At 51.0% G+C, this 18,726-nt stretch overlaps 1 protein-coding gene across 4 annotated transcripts in view; it reads left to right on the top strand.

Moving 5' to 3' along the window:
• LanB2 (laminin subunit gamma-1) overlaps positions 1-18,726 on the top strand; it is a 529,033-nt gene that overhangs the window by 344,205 nt on the left and 166,102 nt on the right. For 3 of the 4 annotated variants that reach the window (XM_069305575.1, XM_069305589.1, XM_069305596.1), the window contains 3 exons: positions 16,873-17,058; positions 17,588-17,697; positions 18,391-18,411. In XM_069305575.1, coding sequence (XP_069161676.1) covers positions 16,873-17,058; positions 17,588-17,697; positions 18,391-18,411 — 317 coding nt within the window. The remainder of the gene's footprint in view (positions 1-16,872; positions 17,059-17,587; positions 17,698-18,390; positions 18,412-18,726) is intronic. The other variant, XM_069305583.1, reaches the window with a different exon arrangement.

Below are 18,726 nucleotides of genomic sequence, written 5' to 3' on the forward strand. Positions count from 1 at the left end.
GTCACTTGAGGTCATTAACGGTTAGAGGTGTGAGTCTCCGGCCGACAAACTGGCGCCTTCTCAAATCCTTGTCTGTGACTCGTGTATCTCTATGTATTTTAAATACAACTAAACCAAACACCTTACAGTGTTACAGCCTGGTGGTATACAACCCTGGTGGTGTACAACCCTGGTGGTGTACAACCCTGGTGGTATACAAGCCTGGTGGTGTACAACCCTGGTGGTATACAAGCCTGGTGGTGTACAACCCTGGTGGTATACAAGCCTGGTGGTGTACAACCCTGGTGGTATACAACCCTGGTGGTATACAACCCTGGTGGTGTACAACCCTGGTGGTATACAAGCCTGGTGGTATACAAGCCTGGTGGTATACAAGCCTGATGGTGTACAACCCTGGTGGTATACAAGCCTGGTGGTGTACAACCCTGGTGGTATACAACCTTGGTGGTGTACAACCCTGGTGGTATACAACCCTGGTGGTGTACAACCCTGGTGGTATACAACCCTGGTGGTGTACAACCCTGGTGGTGTACAACCCTGGTGGTATACAAGCCTGGTGGTGTACAACCCTGGTGGTGTACAACCCTGGTGGTGTACAACCCTGGTGGTGTACAACCCTGGTGGTGTACAACCCTGGTGGTGTACAAGCCTGGTGGTGTACAACCCTGGTGGTATACAAGCCTGGTGGTGTACAACCCTGGTGGTATACAACCCTGGTGGTGTACAACCCTGCTGGTGTACAACCCTGGTGGTATACAAGCCTGGTGGTGTACAACCCTGGTGGTGTACAACCCTGGTGGTATACAACCCTGGTGGTGTACAACCCTGCTGGTGTACAACCCTGGTGGTGTACAACCCTGCTGGTGTACAACCCTGGTGGTGTACAACCCTGCTGGTGTACAACCCTGGTGGTATACAAGCCTGGTGGTGTACAACCCTGGTGGTATACAAGCCTGGTGGTGTACAACCCTGGTGGTATACAACCCTGGTGGTGTACAACCCTGCTGGTGTACAACCTTTGTGGTGTACAACCCTGGTGGTGTACAACCCTGGTGGTATTCAAGCCTGGTGGTGTACAACCCTGGTGGTATACAACCCTGGTGGTATACAACCCTGGTGGTGTACAACCCTGGTGGTGTACAACCCTGCTGGTGTACAACCCTGCTGGTGTACAACCCTGGTGGTATACAAGCCTGGTGGTGTACAACCCTGGTGGTGTACAACCCTGGTGGTGTACAACCCTGGTGGTGTACAACCCTGGTGGTGTACAACCCTGGTGGTGTACAACCCTGGTGGTATACAACCCCTGCTGGTGTACAACCCTGGTGGTGTACAACCCTGGTGGTGTACAACCCTGGTGGTGTACAACCATGGTGGTGTACAACCCTGGTGGTGTACAACCCTGGTGGAGTACAACCCTGCTGGTGTACAACCCTGGTGGTATACAAGCCTGGTGGTGTACAACCCTGGTGGTATACAACCCTGGTGGTGTACAACCCTGCTGGTGTACAACCCTGGTGGTATACAAGCCTGGTGGTGTACAACCCTGGTGGTATACAAGCCTGGTGGTGTACAACCCTGGTGGTATACAAGCCTGGTGGTGTACAACCCTGGTGGTATACAAGCCTGGTGGTGTACAAGCCTGGTGGTGTACAACCCTGGTGGTGTACAACCCTGCTGGTGTACAACCCTGGTGGTGTACAAGCATGGTGGTGTACAACCCTGGTGGTATACAACCCTGGTGGTGTACAACCCTGCTGGTGTACAACCCTGGTGGTATACAAGCCTGGTGGTGTACAACCCTGGTGGTATACAAGCCTGGTGGTGTACAAGCCTGGTGGTGTACAACCCTGGTGGTGTACAACCCTGCTGGTGTACAACCCTGGTGGTGTACAAGCATGGTGGTGTACAACCCTGGTGGTATACAACCCTGGTGGTGTACAACCCTGCTGGTGTACAACCCTGGTGGTGTACAACCATGGTGGTGTACAACCATGGTGGTATACAAGCCTGGTGGTGTACAACCCTGGTGGTATACAAGCCTGGTGGTGTACAACCCTGGTGGTATACAAGCCTGGTGGTGTACAACCCTACTGGTGTACAACCCTGGTGGTATACAACCCTGCTGGTGTACAACCTTTGTGGTGTACAACCCTGCTGGTGTACAACCATGGTGGTGTACAACCCTGGTGGTATACAAGCCTGGTGGTGTACAACCCTGGTGGTATACAAGCCTGGTGGTGTACAACCCTGGTGGTATACAAGCCTGGTGGTGTACAACCCTGCTGGTGTACAACCCTGGTGGTGTACAAGCCTGGTGGTGTACAACCCTGGTGGTATACAACCCTGGTGGTGTACAACCCTGCTGGTGTACAACCCTGGTGGTGTAGAACCCTGGTGGTGTACAACCATGGTGGTGTACAACCCTGGTGGTATACAAGCCTGGTGGTGTACAACCCTGGTGGTATACAAGCCTGGTGGTGTACAACCCTGGTGGTATACAAGCCTGGTGGTGTACAACCCTGGTGGTATACAAGCCTGGTGGTGTACAACCCTACTGGTGTACAACCCTACTGGTGTACAACCCTGGTGGTATACAACCCTGCTGGTGTACAACCTTTGTGGTGTACAACCCTGCTGGTGTACAACCATGGTGGTGTACAACCCTGGTGGTATACAAGCCTGGTGGTGTACAACCCTGGTGGTATACAAGCCTGGTGGTGTACAACCCTGGTGGTATACAAGCCTGGTGGTGTACAACCCTGGTGGTATACAAGCCTGGTGGTGTACAACCCTGGTGGTATACAACCATGGTGGTGTACAACCCTGGTGGTATACAACCATGGTGGTGTACAGCCCTGGTGGTATACAAGCCTGGTGTACAACCCTACTGGTGTACAACCCTACTGGTGTACAACCCTGGTGGTGTACAACCCTGGTGGTGTACAACCCTGGTGGTGTACAACCCTGCTGGTGTACAACCCTGCTGGTGTACAACCCTGCTGGTGTACAACCCTGCTGGTGTACACCCCTGCTGGTGTACACCCCTGCTGGTGTACAACCCTGCTGGTGTACAACCCTGCTGGTGTACAACCCTGCTGGTGTACAACCCTGGTGGTGTACAACCCTGCTGGTGTACAACCCTACTGGTGTACAACCCTACTGGTGTACAACCCTGGTGGTGTACAACCCTGGTGTACAATCCTGGTGGTGTACAACCCTGGTGTACACCCCTGGTGGTGTACAACCCTGGTGGTGTACAACCCTGGTGGTGTACAACCCTGGTGGTGTACAACCCTGCTGGTGTACAACCCTGGTGTGTACAACCCTGGTGGTGTACAACCCTGCTGGTGTACAACCCTGGTGTACAACCCTGGTGGTGTACAACCCTGCTGGTGTACACCCCTGGTGGTGTACAACCCTGCTGGTGTACACCCCTGGTGGTGTACAACCCTGGTGGTGTACAACCCTGGTGGTGTACAACCCTGGTGGTGTACAACCCTGCTGGTGTACACCCCTGGTGGTGTACAACCCTGCTGGTGTACACCCCTGGTGGTGTACAACCCTGCTGGTGTACACCCCTGTTGGTGTACAACTCTGGTGTACAACCCTGCTGGTGTACAACCCTGCTGGTGTACAACCCTGCTGGTGTACAACCCTGGTGGTGTACAACCCTGCTGGTGTACAACCCTGCTGGTGTACAACCCTGCTGGTGTACACCCCTGCTGGTGTACAACCCTGCTGGTGTACACCCCTGCTGGTGTACAACCCTGCTCTCTTCATTATCTCCCCCCCCCGCTCACCCCCTACCCCCAGTTGCCGGAACAAAGGTGGAGGTATTCAAGAGGCACTTACCCAAGTGCTTGCAAGAAGTGCCGGACCAACCAGGCTGTAGTGGATATGTGGGCCTGCGGGCCGCGCCAACTATCAGCCTGTTGGACCAAGTTATCACAAGTCGAGCCTGGCCTCAGGCCGTGCTACCCAACTGGACCCCACTACTACCCAACTGGACCCCACTACTACCCAACTGGACCCCACTGCTATCCAACTGGACCCCACTACTACCCAACTGGACCCCACTACTACCCAACTGGACCCCACTACTACCCAACTGGACCCCACTGCTATCCAACTGGACCCCACTACTACCCAACGACCCCACTACTACCCAACTGGACCCCACTACTACCCAACTGGACCCCACTACTACCCAACTGGACCCCACTACTACCCAACTGGACCCCACTACTACCCAACTGGACCCCACTACTACCCAACTGGACCCCACTACTACCCAACTGGACCCCACTACTACCCAACTGGACCCCACTACTACCCAACTGGACCCCACTACTACCCAACTGGACCCCACTACTACCCAACTGGACCCCACTACTACCCAACTGGACCCCACTACTACCCAACTGGACCCCACTACTACCCAACTGGACCCCACTACTACCCAACTGGACCCCACTACTACCCAACTGGACCCCACTACTACCCAACTGGACCCCACTACTACCCAACTGGACCCCACTACTACCCAACTGGACCCCACTACTACCCAACGACCCCACTACTACCCAACTGGACCCCACTACTACCCAACTGGACCCCACTACTACCCAACTGGACCCCACTACTACCCAACTGGACCCCACTACTACCCAACTGGACCCCACTACTACCCAACTGGACCCCACTACTACCCAACTGGACCCCACTACTACCCAACTGGACCCCACTACTACCCAACTGGACCCCACTACTACCCAACTGGACCCCACTACTACCCAACTGGACCCCACTACTACCCAACTGGACCCCACTACCACCCAACTGGACCCCACTACTACCCAACTGGACCCACTACCACCCAACCGTACACACTACCACCCAACCGGACCCACTACCACCCAACCGTACACACTACCACCCAACCGTACACACTACCACCCAACCGTACACACTACCACCCAACCGTACACACTACCACCCAACCGTACACACTACCACCCAACCGTACACACTACCACCCAACCGTACACACTACCACCCAACCGGACCCACTACCACCCAACCGTACACACTACCACCCAACCGGACCCACTACCACCCAACCGTACACACTACCACCCAACCGTACACACTACCACCCAACCGTACACACTACCACCCAACCGGACCCACTACCACCCAACCGTACACACTACCACCCAACCGTACACACTACCACCCAACCGTACACACTACCACCCAACCGTACACACTACCACCCAACCGGACCCACTACCACCCAACCGTACACACTACCACCCAACCGTACACACTACCACCCAACCGTACACACTACCACCCAACCGGACCCACTACCACCCAACCGTACACACTACCACCCAACCGGACCCACTACCACCCAACCGTACACACTACCACCCAACCGAACGTACTACCACCCAACCGGACCCACTACCACCCAACCGTACACACTACCACCCAACCGTACACACTACCACCCAACCGGACCCACTACCACCCAACCGGACCCACTACCACCCAACCGAACGTACTACCACCCAACCGGACCCACTACCACCCAACCGTACACACTACCACCCAACCGTACACACTACCACCCAACCGGACCCACTACCACCCAACCGGACCCACTACCACCCAACCGGACCTACTACCACCCAACCGTACACACTACCACCCAACCGTACACACTACCACCCAACCGTACACACTACCACCCAACCGTACACACTACCACCCAACCGTACACACTACCACCCAACCGTACACACTACCACCCAACCGAACCCCACTACCTCCCAATCAGACCCCACTACCAACCAACCGTACACACTACCACCCAACCGGACACACTACCACCCAACCGGACACACTACCACCCAACCGGACACACTACCACCCAACCGTGCACACTACCACCCAACCGTGCACACTACCACCCAACTGGACCCACTACCACCCAACCGGACACACTACCACCCAACTGGACCCACTACCACCCAACCGAACACACTACCACCCAACCGAACACACTACCACCCAACCGTGCACACTACCACCCAACCGTGCACACTACCACCCAACCGAACCCCACTACCTCCCAACCAGACCACAGTACCACCCAACCGGACCCACTACCACCCAACCGGACCCACTACCACCCAACCGTACCCACTACCACCCAACCGTACCCACTACCACCCAACGGGACCTACTACCACCCAACCGGACCCACTACCACCCAACCGGACCCACTACCACCCAACCGTACCCACTACCACCCAACCGTACCCACTACCACCCAACCGGACCTACTACCACCCAACCGGACCCACTACCACCCAACCGGACCCACTACCACCCAACCGTACCCACTACCACCCAACGGGACCCACTACCACCCAACCGGACCCACTACCACCCAACCGGACCCACTACCACCCAACCGTACCCACTACCACCCAACCGTACCCACTACCACCCAACCGGACCTACTACCACCCAACCGGACCCACTACCACCCAACCGGACCCACTACCACCCAACCGTACCCACTACCACCCAACGGGACCCACTACCACCCAACCGGACCCACTACCACCCAACCGGACCCACTACCACCCAACCGTACCCACTACCACCCAACGGGACCCACTACCACCCAACCGGACCCACTACCACCCAACCGTACCCACTACCACCCAACGGGACCCACTACCACCCAACCGGACCCACTACCACCCAACGGGACCCACTACCACCCAACCGGACCCACTACCACCCAACGGGACCCACTACCACCCAACTGGACCCACTACCACCCAACCGGACCCACTACCACCCAACGGGACCCACTACCACCCAACGGGACCCACTACCACCCAACCGGACCCACTACCACTCAACTGTACCCACTACCACCCAACGGGACCCACTACCACCCAACCGGACCCACTACCACTCAACCGTACCCACTACCACCCAACGGGACCCACTACCACCCACGCGAACACACTAACACCATACATACCTACCAACCAGCACACTGACCGCCAAGGGGATCAACTTGTCCAGACTGACTTGGTGGACACTTTAGCAAACTGGCTGAACGTGAGGTGTGGGACGTGAGGTGTGGGACGTGAGGTGTGGGACGTGAGGTGTGGGACGTGAGGTGTGGGAGGATCAGCGTGGGAGGGAGCTTGTAAATAGTGGGAGTTGCAGTCATCGGCTTAAGACAGTGTGTGTGCCATATATGGCGGAGGTGTCGTCTCCGGTCACCTGGAGGAGGCGTCGTCTCCGGTCACCTGGAGGAGGCGTCGTCTCCGGTCACCTGGAGGAGGCGTCGTCTCCGGTCACCTGGAGGAGGCGTCGTCTCCGGTCACCTGGAGGAGGCGTCGTCTCCGGTCACCTGGAGGAAGCGTCGTCTCTGGTCACCTGGAGGAGGCGCCGTCTCCGGTCACCTGGAGGAGGTGCCGTCTCCGGTCACCTGGAGGAGGCGTCGTCTCCGGTTACCTGGAGGAGGCGTCGTCTCCGGTCACCTGGAGGAGGCGTCGTCTCCGGTCACCTGGAGGAAGCGTCGTCTCTGGTCACCTGGAGGAGGCGCCGTCTCCGGTCACCTGGAGGAGGTGCCGTCTCCGGTCACCTGGAGGAGGCGTCGTCTCCGGTCACCTGGAGGAGGCGTCGTCTCCGGTTACCTGGAGGAGGCGTCGTCTCCGGTCACCTGGAGGAGGCGTCGTCTCCGGTCACCTGGAGGAGGCGTCGTCTCCGATCACCTGGAGGAGGCGTCGTCTCCGATCACCTGGAGGAGGCGTCGTCTCCGATCACCTGGAGGAGGCGTCGTCTCCGGTCACCTGGAGGAGGCGTCGTCTCCGGTCACCTGGAGGAGGCGTCGTCTCCGGTCACCTGGAGGAAGCGTCGTCTCCGGTCACCTGGAGGAGGCGTCGTCTCCGGTCACCTGGAGGAGGCGTCGTCTCCGGTCACCTGGAGGAGGCGTCGTCTCCGGTCACCTGGAGGAGGCGTCGTCTCCGGTCACCTGGAGGAGGCGTCGTCTCCGATCACCTGGAGGAGGCGTCGTCTCCGATCACCTGGAGGAGGCGTCGTCTCCGGTCACCTGGAGGAGGCGTCGTCTCCGATCACCTGGAGGAGGCGTCGTCTCCGATCACCTGGAGGAGGCGTCGTCTCCGATCACCTGGAGGAGGCGTCGTCTCCGATCACCTGGAGGAGGCGTCGTCTCCGATCACCTGGAGGAGGCGTCGTCTCCGATCACCTGGAGGAGGCGTCGTCTCCGATCACCTGGAGGAGGCGTCGTCTCCGATCACCTGGAGGAGGCGTCGTCTCCGATCACCTGGAGGAGGCGTCGTCTCCGATCACCTGGAGGAGGCGTCGTCTCCGATCACCTGGAGGAGGCGTCGTCTCCGATCACCTGGAGGAGGCGTCGTCTCCGATCACCTGGAGGAGGCGTCGTCTCCGATCACCTGGAGGAGGCGTCGTCTCCGGTCACCTGGAGGAGGCGTCGTCTCCGATCACCTGGAGGAGGCGTCGTCTCCGGTCACCTGGAGGAGGCGTCGTCTCCGATCACCTGGAGGAGGCGCCGTCTCCGGTCACCTGGAGGAGGCGCCGTCTCCGGTCACCTGGAGGAGGCGCCGTCTCCGGTCACCTGGAGGAGGCGCCGTCTCCTGTCACCTGGAGGAGGCGTCGTCTCCGATCACCTGGAGGAGGCGTCGTCTCCGGTCACCTGGAGGAGGCGCCGTCTCCGATCACCTGGAGGAGGCGTCGTCTCCGATCACCTGGAGGAGGCGTCGTCTCCGATCACCTGGAGGAGGCGTCGTCTCCGATCACCTGGAGGAGGCGCCGTCTCCGGTCACCTGGAGGAGGCGCCGTCTCCGGTCACCTGGAGGAGGCGCCGTCTCCGGTCACCTGGAGGAGGCGCCGTCTCCGGTCACCTGGAGGAGGCGTCGTCTCCGATCACCTGGAGGAGGCGTCGTCTCCGATCACCTGGAGGAGGCGTCGTCTCCGATCACCTGGAGGAGGCGTCGTCTCCGATCACCTGGAGGAGGCGTCGTCTCCGATCACCTGGAGGAGGCGCCGTCTCCGGTCACCTGGAGGAGGCGCCGTCTCCGGTCACCTGGAGGAGGCGCCGTCTCCGGTCACCTGGAGGAGGCGCCGTCTCCGGTCACCTGGAGGAGGCGCCGTCTCCGGTCACCTGGAGGAGGCGCCGTCTCCGGTCACCTGGAGGAGGCGCCGTCTCCGGTCACCTGGAGGAGGCGTCGTCTCCGATCACCTGGAGGAGGCGTCGTCTCCGATCACCTGGAGGAGGCGTCGTCTCCGATCACCTGGAGGAGGCGTCGTCTCCGATCACCTGGAGGAGGCGCCGTCTCCGATCACCTGGAGGAGGCGCCGTCTCCGATCACCTGGAGGAGGCGCCGTCTCCGGTCACCTGGAGGAGGCGCCGTCTCCGGTCACCTGGAGGAGGCGCCGTCTCCGGTCACCTGGAGGAGGCGCCGTCTCCGGTCACCTGGAGGAGGCGTCGTCTCCGATCACCTGGAGGAGGCGTCGTCTCCGATCACCTGGAGGAGGCGCCGTCTCCGGTCACCTGGAGGAGGCGTCGTCTCCGGTCACCTGGAGGAGGCGTCGTCTCCGGTCACCTGGAGGAGGCGTCGTCTCCGGTCACCTGGAGGAGGCGTCGTCTCCGGTCACCTGGAGGAGGCGTCGTCTCCGGTCACCTGGAGGAGGCGCCGTCTCCGATCACCTGGAGGAGGCGTCGTCTCCGATCACCTGGAGGAGGCGTCGTCTCCGATCACCTGGAGGAGGCGTCGTCTCCGATCACCTGGAGGAGGCGTCGTCTCCGATCACCTGGAGGAGGCGCCGTCTCCGGTCACCTGGAGGAGGCGCTGGGGGGGGGGCTGTAAGATGCACACCCATACCACTTGTTTTACGTTAAGCTTCCACAGATGACTAACGTAAAACAAAACAAAAATCTTTAAAGTTTGTTTTGTTTTTAACAATCACATGACGTGTATGTTGATAATTAATAAGGAGAGAAGTGTTTCAGTGATGGAACCCACGCCAATGATTTTTCGCATAGCATTTCTGTCTTTAAATGTTCTAATTAATAATGTAATTCATTATTTTATTATTAATAATTAAGTTCTGATCTTCACACCACTGCTCCTTGACACTTACTCTCTCAATGTACTCACATTGTTGTGCTTGCGGGGGTTGAGCTCTGGCTCTTTGGTCCCACCTCTCAGCTGTCAATCAACTGGTATACAGGTTCCAATTCCTATTGGGCTCTATCATCTCTACATTTGAAACTGTGTATGGAGTCAGCCTCCACCACATCACTGCTTAATGCATTCCATCTGTTAACTACTCTGACACTGAAAACGTTCCTTCTAACGTCCCTGTGTTTCATTTGGGTACTCAGTTTCCACCTGTGTCCCCTCGTTCGCATACCACCCATGTTAAATGGTTTATCCTTATCTATCCTGTCAATTCCTCTGAGAATGTTGTAAGTAGTGATCATGTCTCTCCTTACTCTTCTGTCTTCTAGTGTCGTGAGGTGCATTTCCCGCAGCCTTTCCTCGTAACTCTTGCCTCTTAGTTCTGGGATTAGCCTAGAGGCATACCTCTGAACTTTTTCCAGTTTCGCCTTTTGCTTGACAAGGTACAGGCTCCATGCTGGGGCCGCATACTCCAGGATTGGTCTTACATATGTGGTATACAAGGTTCTGAATGATTCCTTACACAGGTTCCTGAAGGCAGTTCTGATGTTTACCAGCCTCGCATACACCGCAGATGTTATTCTTTTTATGTGGGCTTCAGGAGACAGGTTTGGTGTGATATCCACTTCTACGTCTTTCTCTCTGTCCATTTCATGAAGTACTTCCTCTCCCATTCAGTATCCTGTGTCCTGTTTCCACCACCTAGTTTCATTACATTACATTTCTCAGGTTGAACTTAAGAAGCCATTTGTTGGACCATTCGTTCAGTTTGTCTAGGTCATCTTGTAGCCTCATATTATCTTCCTTTGACTTAATCCTACTCATTTTTTTTTTTGCATCATCAGCAAACGATGAGAGGAACGATTCTATATCCTCTAGGAGATCATTTACTTATATGCGAAACAGAACAGGTCCATGGACTGAACCCTGCGGGACTCCACTGGTGATGCCTCGCCACTCAGAGACCTCACCCCTCACAGTGACTCGTTGTCTTCTGTTGCTTAGGTACTCCCTTATCCACTGGAGTACCTACCCTTTCACTCCTGCTACATCTCCAGCTTTTGTACTAGTCTCTTGTGTGGTACTGTGTCAAAGGCTTTTGGCAATCCAAAAATATGCAGTTTGCCCAACCCCCCTCTTTCTTGCCTAATTTTTGTTGCTTAGTCATAGAATTCAATTAATCCTGTGAGGCAGGACTTGCCATCCTTGAACCCCATGCTGATGTTGTGTTACAAAGCTCTTTCGCTCCAGATGTTCCACTAGCTTTTTTCACACACTCTTCTCTATTAACTTGCATGGTATGAAAGTTAGGGACACTGGTCTGTAGTTCAGGGCCTCCTGTCTATCCCCCTTCTTGTATATTGGAACTACATTAGCCGTCTTCCAAATTTTTCGCAGTTCTCCTGTTACCAGTGATTTGTTGTACACTATGAAGAGTGGCAGAGACAGTGTTTCTGCTCCTTCCTTTAGTATCCATGGTGAGATTTCATCTTGGCCTATAGCCTTTGTCACATCCAACTCTAGTAAAAACTTCCTTACATCCCCACAGGTAATCCCAAACTCTTCTGGTGGTGACTGGTTAACTATTCCGTGTCTTATATCTGGAACTTCTCCTTCTTCTAATGTGAAGACCTAGAATTTCTTACTCAGTTCCTTGCATACTTCCTTGTCATTTGTAGCGAATCTGTCTGCCCCCTATCCTCAATTTCATTACCTATTCCTTCACTGTTGTTTCTCTCTTGATGTGGCTGTGCATAAATTTTGGTTGAGTCTTTGCCTTGTTTGCTATATCATTTTCGTATTGCCCTTCTGTCTCTCTTCTCACCCTGACGTATTCATTCCTGGCACTTTGGTATCTTTCTCTGCTCTCAAGTGTCCTGTTATTTCTATTGTTTCTCCACACAATTGTACTTAGTTGCTTTGCTAGCTTACATCTCTGATTAAACCATGGGTTTCTCATCTGCATTTCATTTTTTTTCCTTTTGAACTGGGACAAACTTGTCTGCTGCCTCCTTACACTTCTGCGTGATGTAGTCCATCATGTCTTGGGCCATCTTTCCCCGAGCTCTTTTTGCCATGTTATCCCCGTTAGGAATTTTATCTCTTCATAGGTTTCCATTCGGAATGCCAGCCTTTTATTTTCAGGTCTTTTCCTTGAGTACATTAACCTTTCTTCGACCAGATACTCACACGTCAGCACACTGTAATCGCTCATTCCTACTGGGGTCTCGAAACCGATTTCCCTTCTGTTGGAGTCGTTTAGACTGAAGACTAGGTCGAATCTCGCTGGTTTGTTGTTTCCTCTCATTCTTGTGGGTCCCCTGACATGCTTGCTGGCTTAAAATGTTTTTTGTCGCCACCTACAATAGTTTAGCTCTCCATGTTTCCTTACCTCCATGCAGTTCCTTGTTCTCCCAGTTTATTCTTCCATATTTGAAGTCCCCATGATGAGCTGATGGAATAAATTTCTATAGGCATCAGAGGCTGCTCTCTCAATTATAGTGTTAACTGCCATGTTGTTTCTGTCATACTCTTGCCTGGGTCTTCTGTTATTTAGTGGAGGGTTATATATCACTGTTACTACTACTCTTGATCCTCCCATCGTCATGGTGCCTGTTATGTAGTCTCTGAACTCCTTGCAGCCCGGGATAACCATTTTCTTGAAACGACATTCCTTTCTCATTAATAAGGCCACTCCACCCCCTCCCCTTCCTTCCCTCTCTTTCCTTATTACAGAGTAGTCCTGGGGAAAACCTGCATTCGTTATGATTCCTGAGAGTTTTGTTTCCGTGAGTCCAATTACATCCGGATTCACTTCTTGTGCTCTTTTCCTAAGTTCACTTGCCTTGCTTGTAATCCCATCTATGTTTGAGTACATCACCCTGAAGCTGACTCTCTTCTCTCCATCCTCAGTTTCTGTTGATCCTGTGTGTGACTAATGAATTAGTGTAGCATTCAGTGACAAGGACAGTATGAGTAGTGCTCATGATGCAGTGTGTAGCACTCAGTGACAAAGACAGTATGAGCAGTGGTCATGATGCAGTAACCTGTCCTCTTAAAAATAACGTCGCTTTTGGCCGTTTACCCGTATGGCCAAAAGTGGACGTAATTTGAAAATGAAAAAAAAAACTGAAAATAAATTTGTGATTTTTTTTTTTTCAACAATAAGTTAAGGGTCCTCTGATGGGTTAGGTGGGTAGGAAATTCTCATAAAGTTTCAAAACGTTATGAAAAACGTCAAATGAAAGTTTCCTCTTTTAATCTTACTGAGTAAGCCGGACAACTCAAACAGAAAACAGAACAGTACATCACTTTTGTGAGTCGATTTCATTTCAAATTACGTCCACTTTTGGCCATAGCGCGCATACGAGCCAAAAGTGACGTTATTTTTAAGAGGACGGGTTGGATGCAGTGTGTACACTCAGTGGCAAGGTTCGGTATGATCAGTGGACACACTGTGTCATGAACTGAGGTCATGACACAGTGTGTAGCACTCAGTGACTAGGACCAGTATGACCAGTGGTCATAATGGAGTGTATCTCCACTATATTGTCTACTCTTATGAAAAGCCTGGTTGTCATCTGCAAAGAATGATGCTACTGTGCTACAGTTTGCATCTTTGTCTGATAAGATGGTGAGAAAAAGTACGGGAGCCAGCACAGTACCTTGAGAGATTGAGTTGCCACAGAAGATGGACTGGATTTTATTTTGTTCACTACTACACTCTGTGTTCTGTATACAGGATATTAATAGATTAGCACAAAATAGAACATAAATTTTTTTATATAAATTGGATATACATTATTTAGATTCAGAAAGTGTGTATATACAGTACTGGTTTGGAAAAATATTTGAGTTATGTAATAAGATACAAGTTGCAAGGTTGCAACACAGTGGTTGTAGCATTGCTGGATTGGACTGGATTGAGCAGCAGATTCTCCAGTCATACAACCGTCCTGAACTAAGTATCATAGAGTATCACTCAAATGTGATACTCTGTGATACACAGAGTATCACCACAGAGTATCCTCAAATGTTGTGGCGTCCAGACATATCTGGGTAGGAAAGAATTCGTGGCTGCTATCTCCACATCCTCAAGGATAACTTTAAAAACATTACACAGTAATACTGTACTCATAACAAAACTCAGGGTCATATGAGCAGAACGAGAAGATTAATTTGACAATGAATGCTCACCCATTTTGTTTGGGTAGTTCACAGCCTAACTGCTTGTATGATAGCACTTGTGATCACTTAGCTTGAACAACAAATGGGTAAAAGGCACTTCCTTTGTTTGTGAAAGGGCAGGACTTGCTCAGGCGTGTCCTTGGCTACCTATGGAGGGCACAAGTATGGCATCTTTTATAGCGAGCAGCTGTGCGTCCGTCCGTCTCTAGAACCATGTGCTTACTGACGCTTTCCCTAGCGTGCCCCTCCTCTGATACGTTCTAAACATGTCCAGTTTTAGCTAACTTAATTATCAGCTAGGAGAGGAAGACTTCATTTACTCATTATTTAACATTATATCCAGTCTTTAATGAATACTTTCTTTAGCATTTCAACGTAAAAACTGAAAGTATTATAATTTCAGTAAAGGGAATAAGAGGTACTGGACTGCTTGGCTGATGCAATTCCTTCCCACTTTGTTTCCACAGAATCTCTCAGTACTCTCCCTTTGATAGATTTAGTAATATTAATACTGTTAGTAATTACCTGACATAACTAATTTTAATTAGATATGTCAGGGGTTAGTAGTTGTTGTCAGAATTTCCGACATTTGTGTTGTTTGTGGATCAACGATTTGGCTCCATTTGGACTGCTTCCCGGTGGTTCATTGCCTGAACCGAGGGGGTTCATTGTGGTCCTTGGCTCTTTGGGGCTGTTCGCTTTGGGTGACTCGTCTGCTGAGTTCTCAGGGTTTGGCTCTCCTGACAGTCCATATGCAGGGGGTGTCCAACGTCCTGGCAGATGGCCTGTCCTGTTTCATTCCCCTGTCCACGGAATGGACTGTCGACGACGACTTCCTTTGGCTCTGCCGAACATTCGGGCACCCAGAGGTAGACTACTTCGTGTGGGGCCTGGTCGAGGCGTCTTCCGGTATAGTGGTGCCCTTTCCTGACCGAGGCCATCAGAGTTGATGGCTTTCGGCTGAACTGGTCGAGGTGACCTGTACCTCTTCACCCCGGTTTGGTTGTTGGTTCAGGTTTTCTCTCTCTTGGAGATTTACCAGGGAAGAGTAGTCCTGTTAGCCCCTTGGTAGCCAACTCTGCCTTGGTTCAGGCACTGCTTACTCGATGTCCGAACCCAAGGGTCTTCCTGCGATTCTGCCTCTTTCAGCGGATCGGTCCAGCCCAGTATGTGGCTAGTTCGATCTTCTCCTCTGCTCTTCGTGTCTGGTCTTTTTGATGTAGGTTTATCACCACTTGTATGGTGATCAGGCGGCTTCGTTGATGGTGTCCCACCTGCGAGTCTCATCTTTGTGGCAGTAGGAAGTTTCCTGCCTTTCAGCACTTTTTGTCTCTTAGTAGGTTGTCTTTGATTTCTGGTTGGGTTATTTTGTCCTCTCTCTCTCTCTTTGTTGTTTCAGGACTGTCATCTTATGCAGAATATAGGTACAGTACTGTCGCCTCATATCGTGCGGTGCTGGCGGAGCCAATTCAGCTTCTGTTCAGGGTGGATGTCACTTTTGCTCCGTTCCGCAAGCTTTCTCGGGTGTTGTTTCACCTCCGACCTGCTCATGCACTGCCTGAGCTGTCTTGGTCTTTAGACCGTGTGCTCTTTTTTCTCTCTTCTCCTCAGTTTGTAGTGGCCCCTTTGGTTCAAAACTGTTTTCTATGACTTCTTGTTGGCATTGGCCTCTGGGGGTCGGGTTGGGAGCTTCATACTCTCCTCCTACGCAAGGGTTTCTACTTTTTTGGTCCTAGTGGTCGTTTTGTTCATTTGCAGCTGTCTCTTTCTTTTCTAGCGAAAAATGAGACTGCTGCTTTCCGGAGGGATCCTTGGGTTGTTGATGCTTGGTTGGTTCGGTCAGGGGTGCATCATGTTTTGTGTCGGGTTGTGGCTCTTTGCCGTTACTTGTGCCCCACGGCCTCTATGGCAAGGGGACACGCTTTGGGTTGACCCGGTTTCCCTTTCCCTTTTCCCTGTTCCCTGTTCCAGGGCGTGGGTCTCTCAGGTCATCAGCAGGATTATTTGGTTCAGCCAGCCTGCAGTCTATCCCCGTGCCCATGGCATTCGTAAGTTCACGACTTTGGCTGCTGTTTTTGGTAATATGTCCTGGGCAGACATTTGGGCATGGGGCTCCCGGTCAGCCTTGGTAGGCATAGAACTTCATCGATTGACTGTTGCCATGGTTTAATATATACACATCAGCCCAGTATAGCTCCAGGGAGCCAAACGGTCTCACCCAGAAAATGGCGTTTCATTACATTCAACACTGGATTTTTCTCCCGAGATAATATGTCGTGGGGATGTGTTTCTTGATTGTAGATGTTCAAAAGATATCTGTTTATTATTTATCAACTTGTAAGTTCAAGCTGTGTCCTAAATTATAATGATCAAATTTTAACTGCTTTAAGTTGCTAATACATGTTAATTTTTCTTGCAGCTTGCAATTGCAATGGCTACTCCAACCGCTGTTACTTTGACCAGGAGCTATATGATAGGACTGGTCATGGTGGACACTGTCTTGACTGTGCTGCCAATCGTGCTGGACCCAACTGTGAGCGCTGCAGGGATAACTATTATGAACGTAAAGATGGTGTCTGTATCGCTTGTAACTGTAATGATATTGGTAAGTTAATAAAAGTTTTTCTTAATTTCTTTATACATGAATGTGGAATAGGTGAAAGCTACTCAACTGTTGGAACAGAATACTGTGATTTGTGTGTGTGTAAATTTTAGTTTAGTGTCATACAGTATAATGATATTAATGAATATACAATATGACATATATAATTTATAAGTCATTTAGTTTTACAATTTTTGAAACATGAAAACTTAAGAACTTTTTATCAAAATAGTGTATAATGAATTAAAATGTTCCATGGTTGAATTGGATTTCATGCAAATTTTCAATTTACACCTTATTACCTAATTTTTTTTTTCAATTTAGTGTAGTATTCTCCGTTGTAATGCTGTTCTTTATGTTGTATAATATAAAAAATATTGAGGTAGAGATAATAGATTATTTACATTCAGTGGGTAGATTGAAAGCTTTATTTCATCTGTGTCAACTTGGAACTGAAATACCACACTGTAAAAATCTGCTATAGATTCCATTTGCAACAGGAAGAAAATAAAGTTGTTTTAAATGTTATTAGGCTCACGCAGTCTTCAGTGTGCCAGTAATGGAATCTGCCAGTGTAAACCAGGAGTGACTGGGGACAAGTGTGACAAATGTGCCTTGAACTACTTCGATTTTGGACCTCAGGTGAGTTCCACTTGAAATGCTTCTCCTCAGACCTTGTAAGACTGCTTCACAGTACCGAAAATCTGCTAGATGCTTTAACTGTGCTATTTAATAGGGAATTTTTAAATACAGAACAGTAATTGGATCACCAATTCAGAAGTCAAATTGTACAGAAATTATTTATTTATGACTTAAATGCAATATTCCTTGGGCTGGGCTTGGGGAGTAGAAGAACTCCCAGAACCCCATCACCCAGGTATCAACCAGGTATTCAAACACTATGGCATTGTAGTAGTTTCTCTATATTTTATAATACAGTATTAAATGTTACTGTTATAAAATATATTAAAAGAAATGCCAATATGGGAGCAGACTTTATTTGTAGATAACATAATGCTGTAAGGGCTCTAACATGGGTAGTTCTTATAAAGGGGAGAATGTGTATGGGCAAAGTCAGGAAGGTGAAGGTGTAATTACACTAGAGAAGGTCAAGGTGCAGTCAGGTAAGAGAGAAGCATTTATTGCTTGTTAGATGATCTTTACAGGTACAACATTTTAAGCCAATAAAATCTACTCTCATCTCGGTGTTTCTCTACATCGTTGTCAGAACTTTGTGCTTGCTTCAACCAAAAGGAATTAAGTCGTCATACATTAGAGAGAACCTTATTGATAAATGATGTGCAAGAACTAACCAATAAATTCACTTTTTTTCAGGATAGAGTCTTTGGAATTGAGGTCAGATGCATGAGTGTGATATGTTGGCTTTTGATTTATTTTTACATATTAATTGTGTTAATGCATATTTTGTTTTTTGTGATTTTTGCCAATCCAACATCCTTAACTGTTGCAAAGCTATGAGCTAGACTAAATTTTATACGTAATGTTATAACATCCTGTTATGGACTGCAAGGTATTTTTCTGCTTTATCTCTTATAAGAAAAAGGTGGTTTATATGTGGTATAAATCCATCCTGGGAAGATTCTGTCTTCTCACCCTTGAGCAGATTTTAAATTTGTATTCTTTTAATGAATTTGATGATGTGATAAGACC

This window comes from Procambarus clarkii, chromosome 6 (genome assembly GCF_040958095.1).
Source record: "Procambarus clarkii isolate CNS0578487 chromosome 6, FALCON_Pclarkii_2.0, whole genome shotgun sequence".
NCBI lineage: Eukaryota > Metazoa > Arthropoda > Malacostraca > Decapoda > Cambaridae > Procambarus > Procambarus clarkii.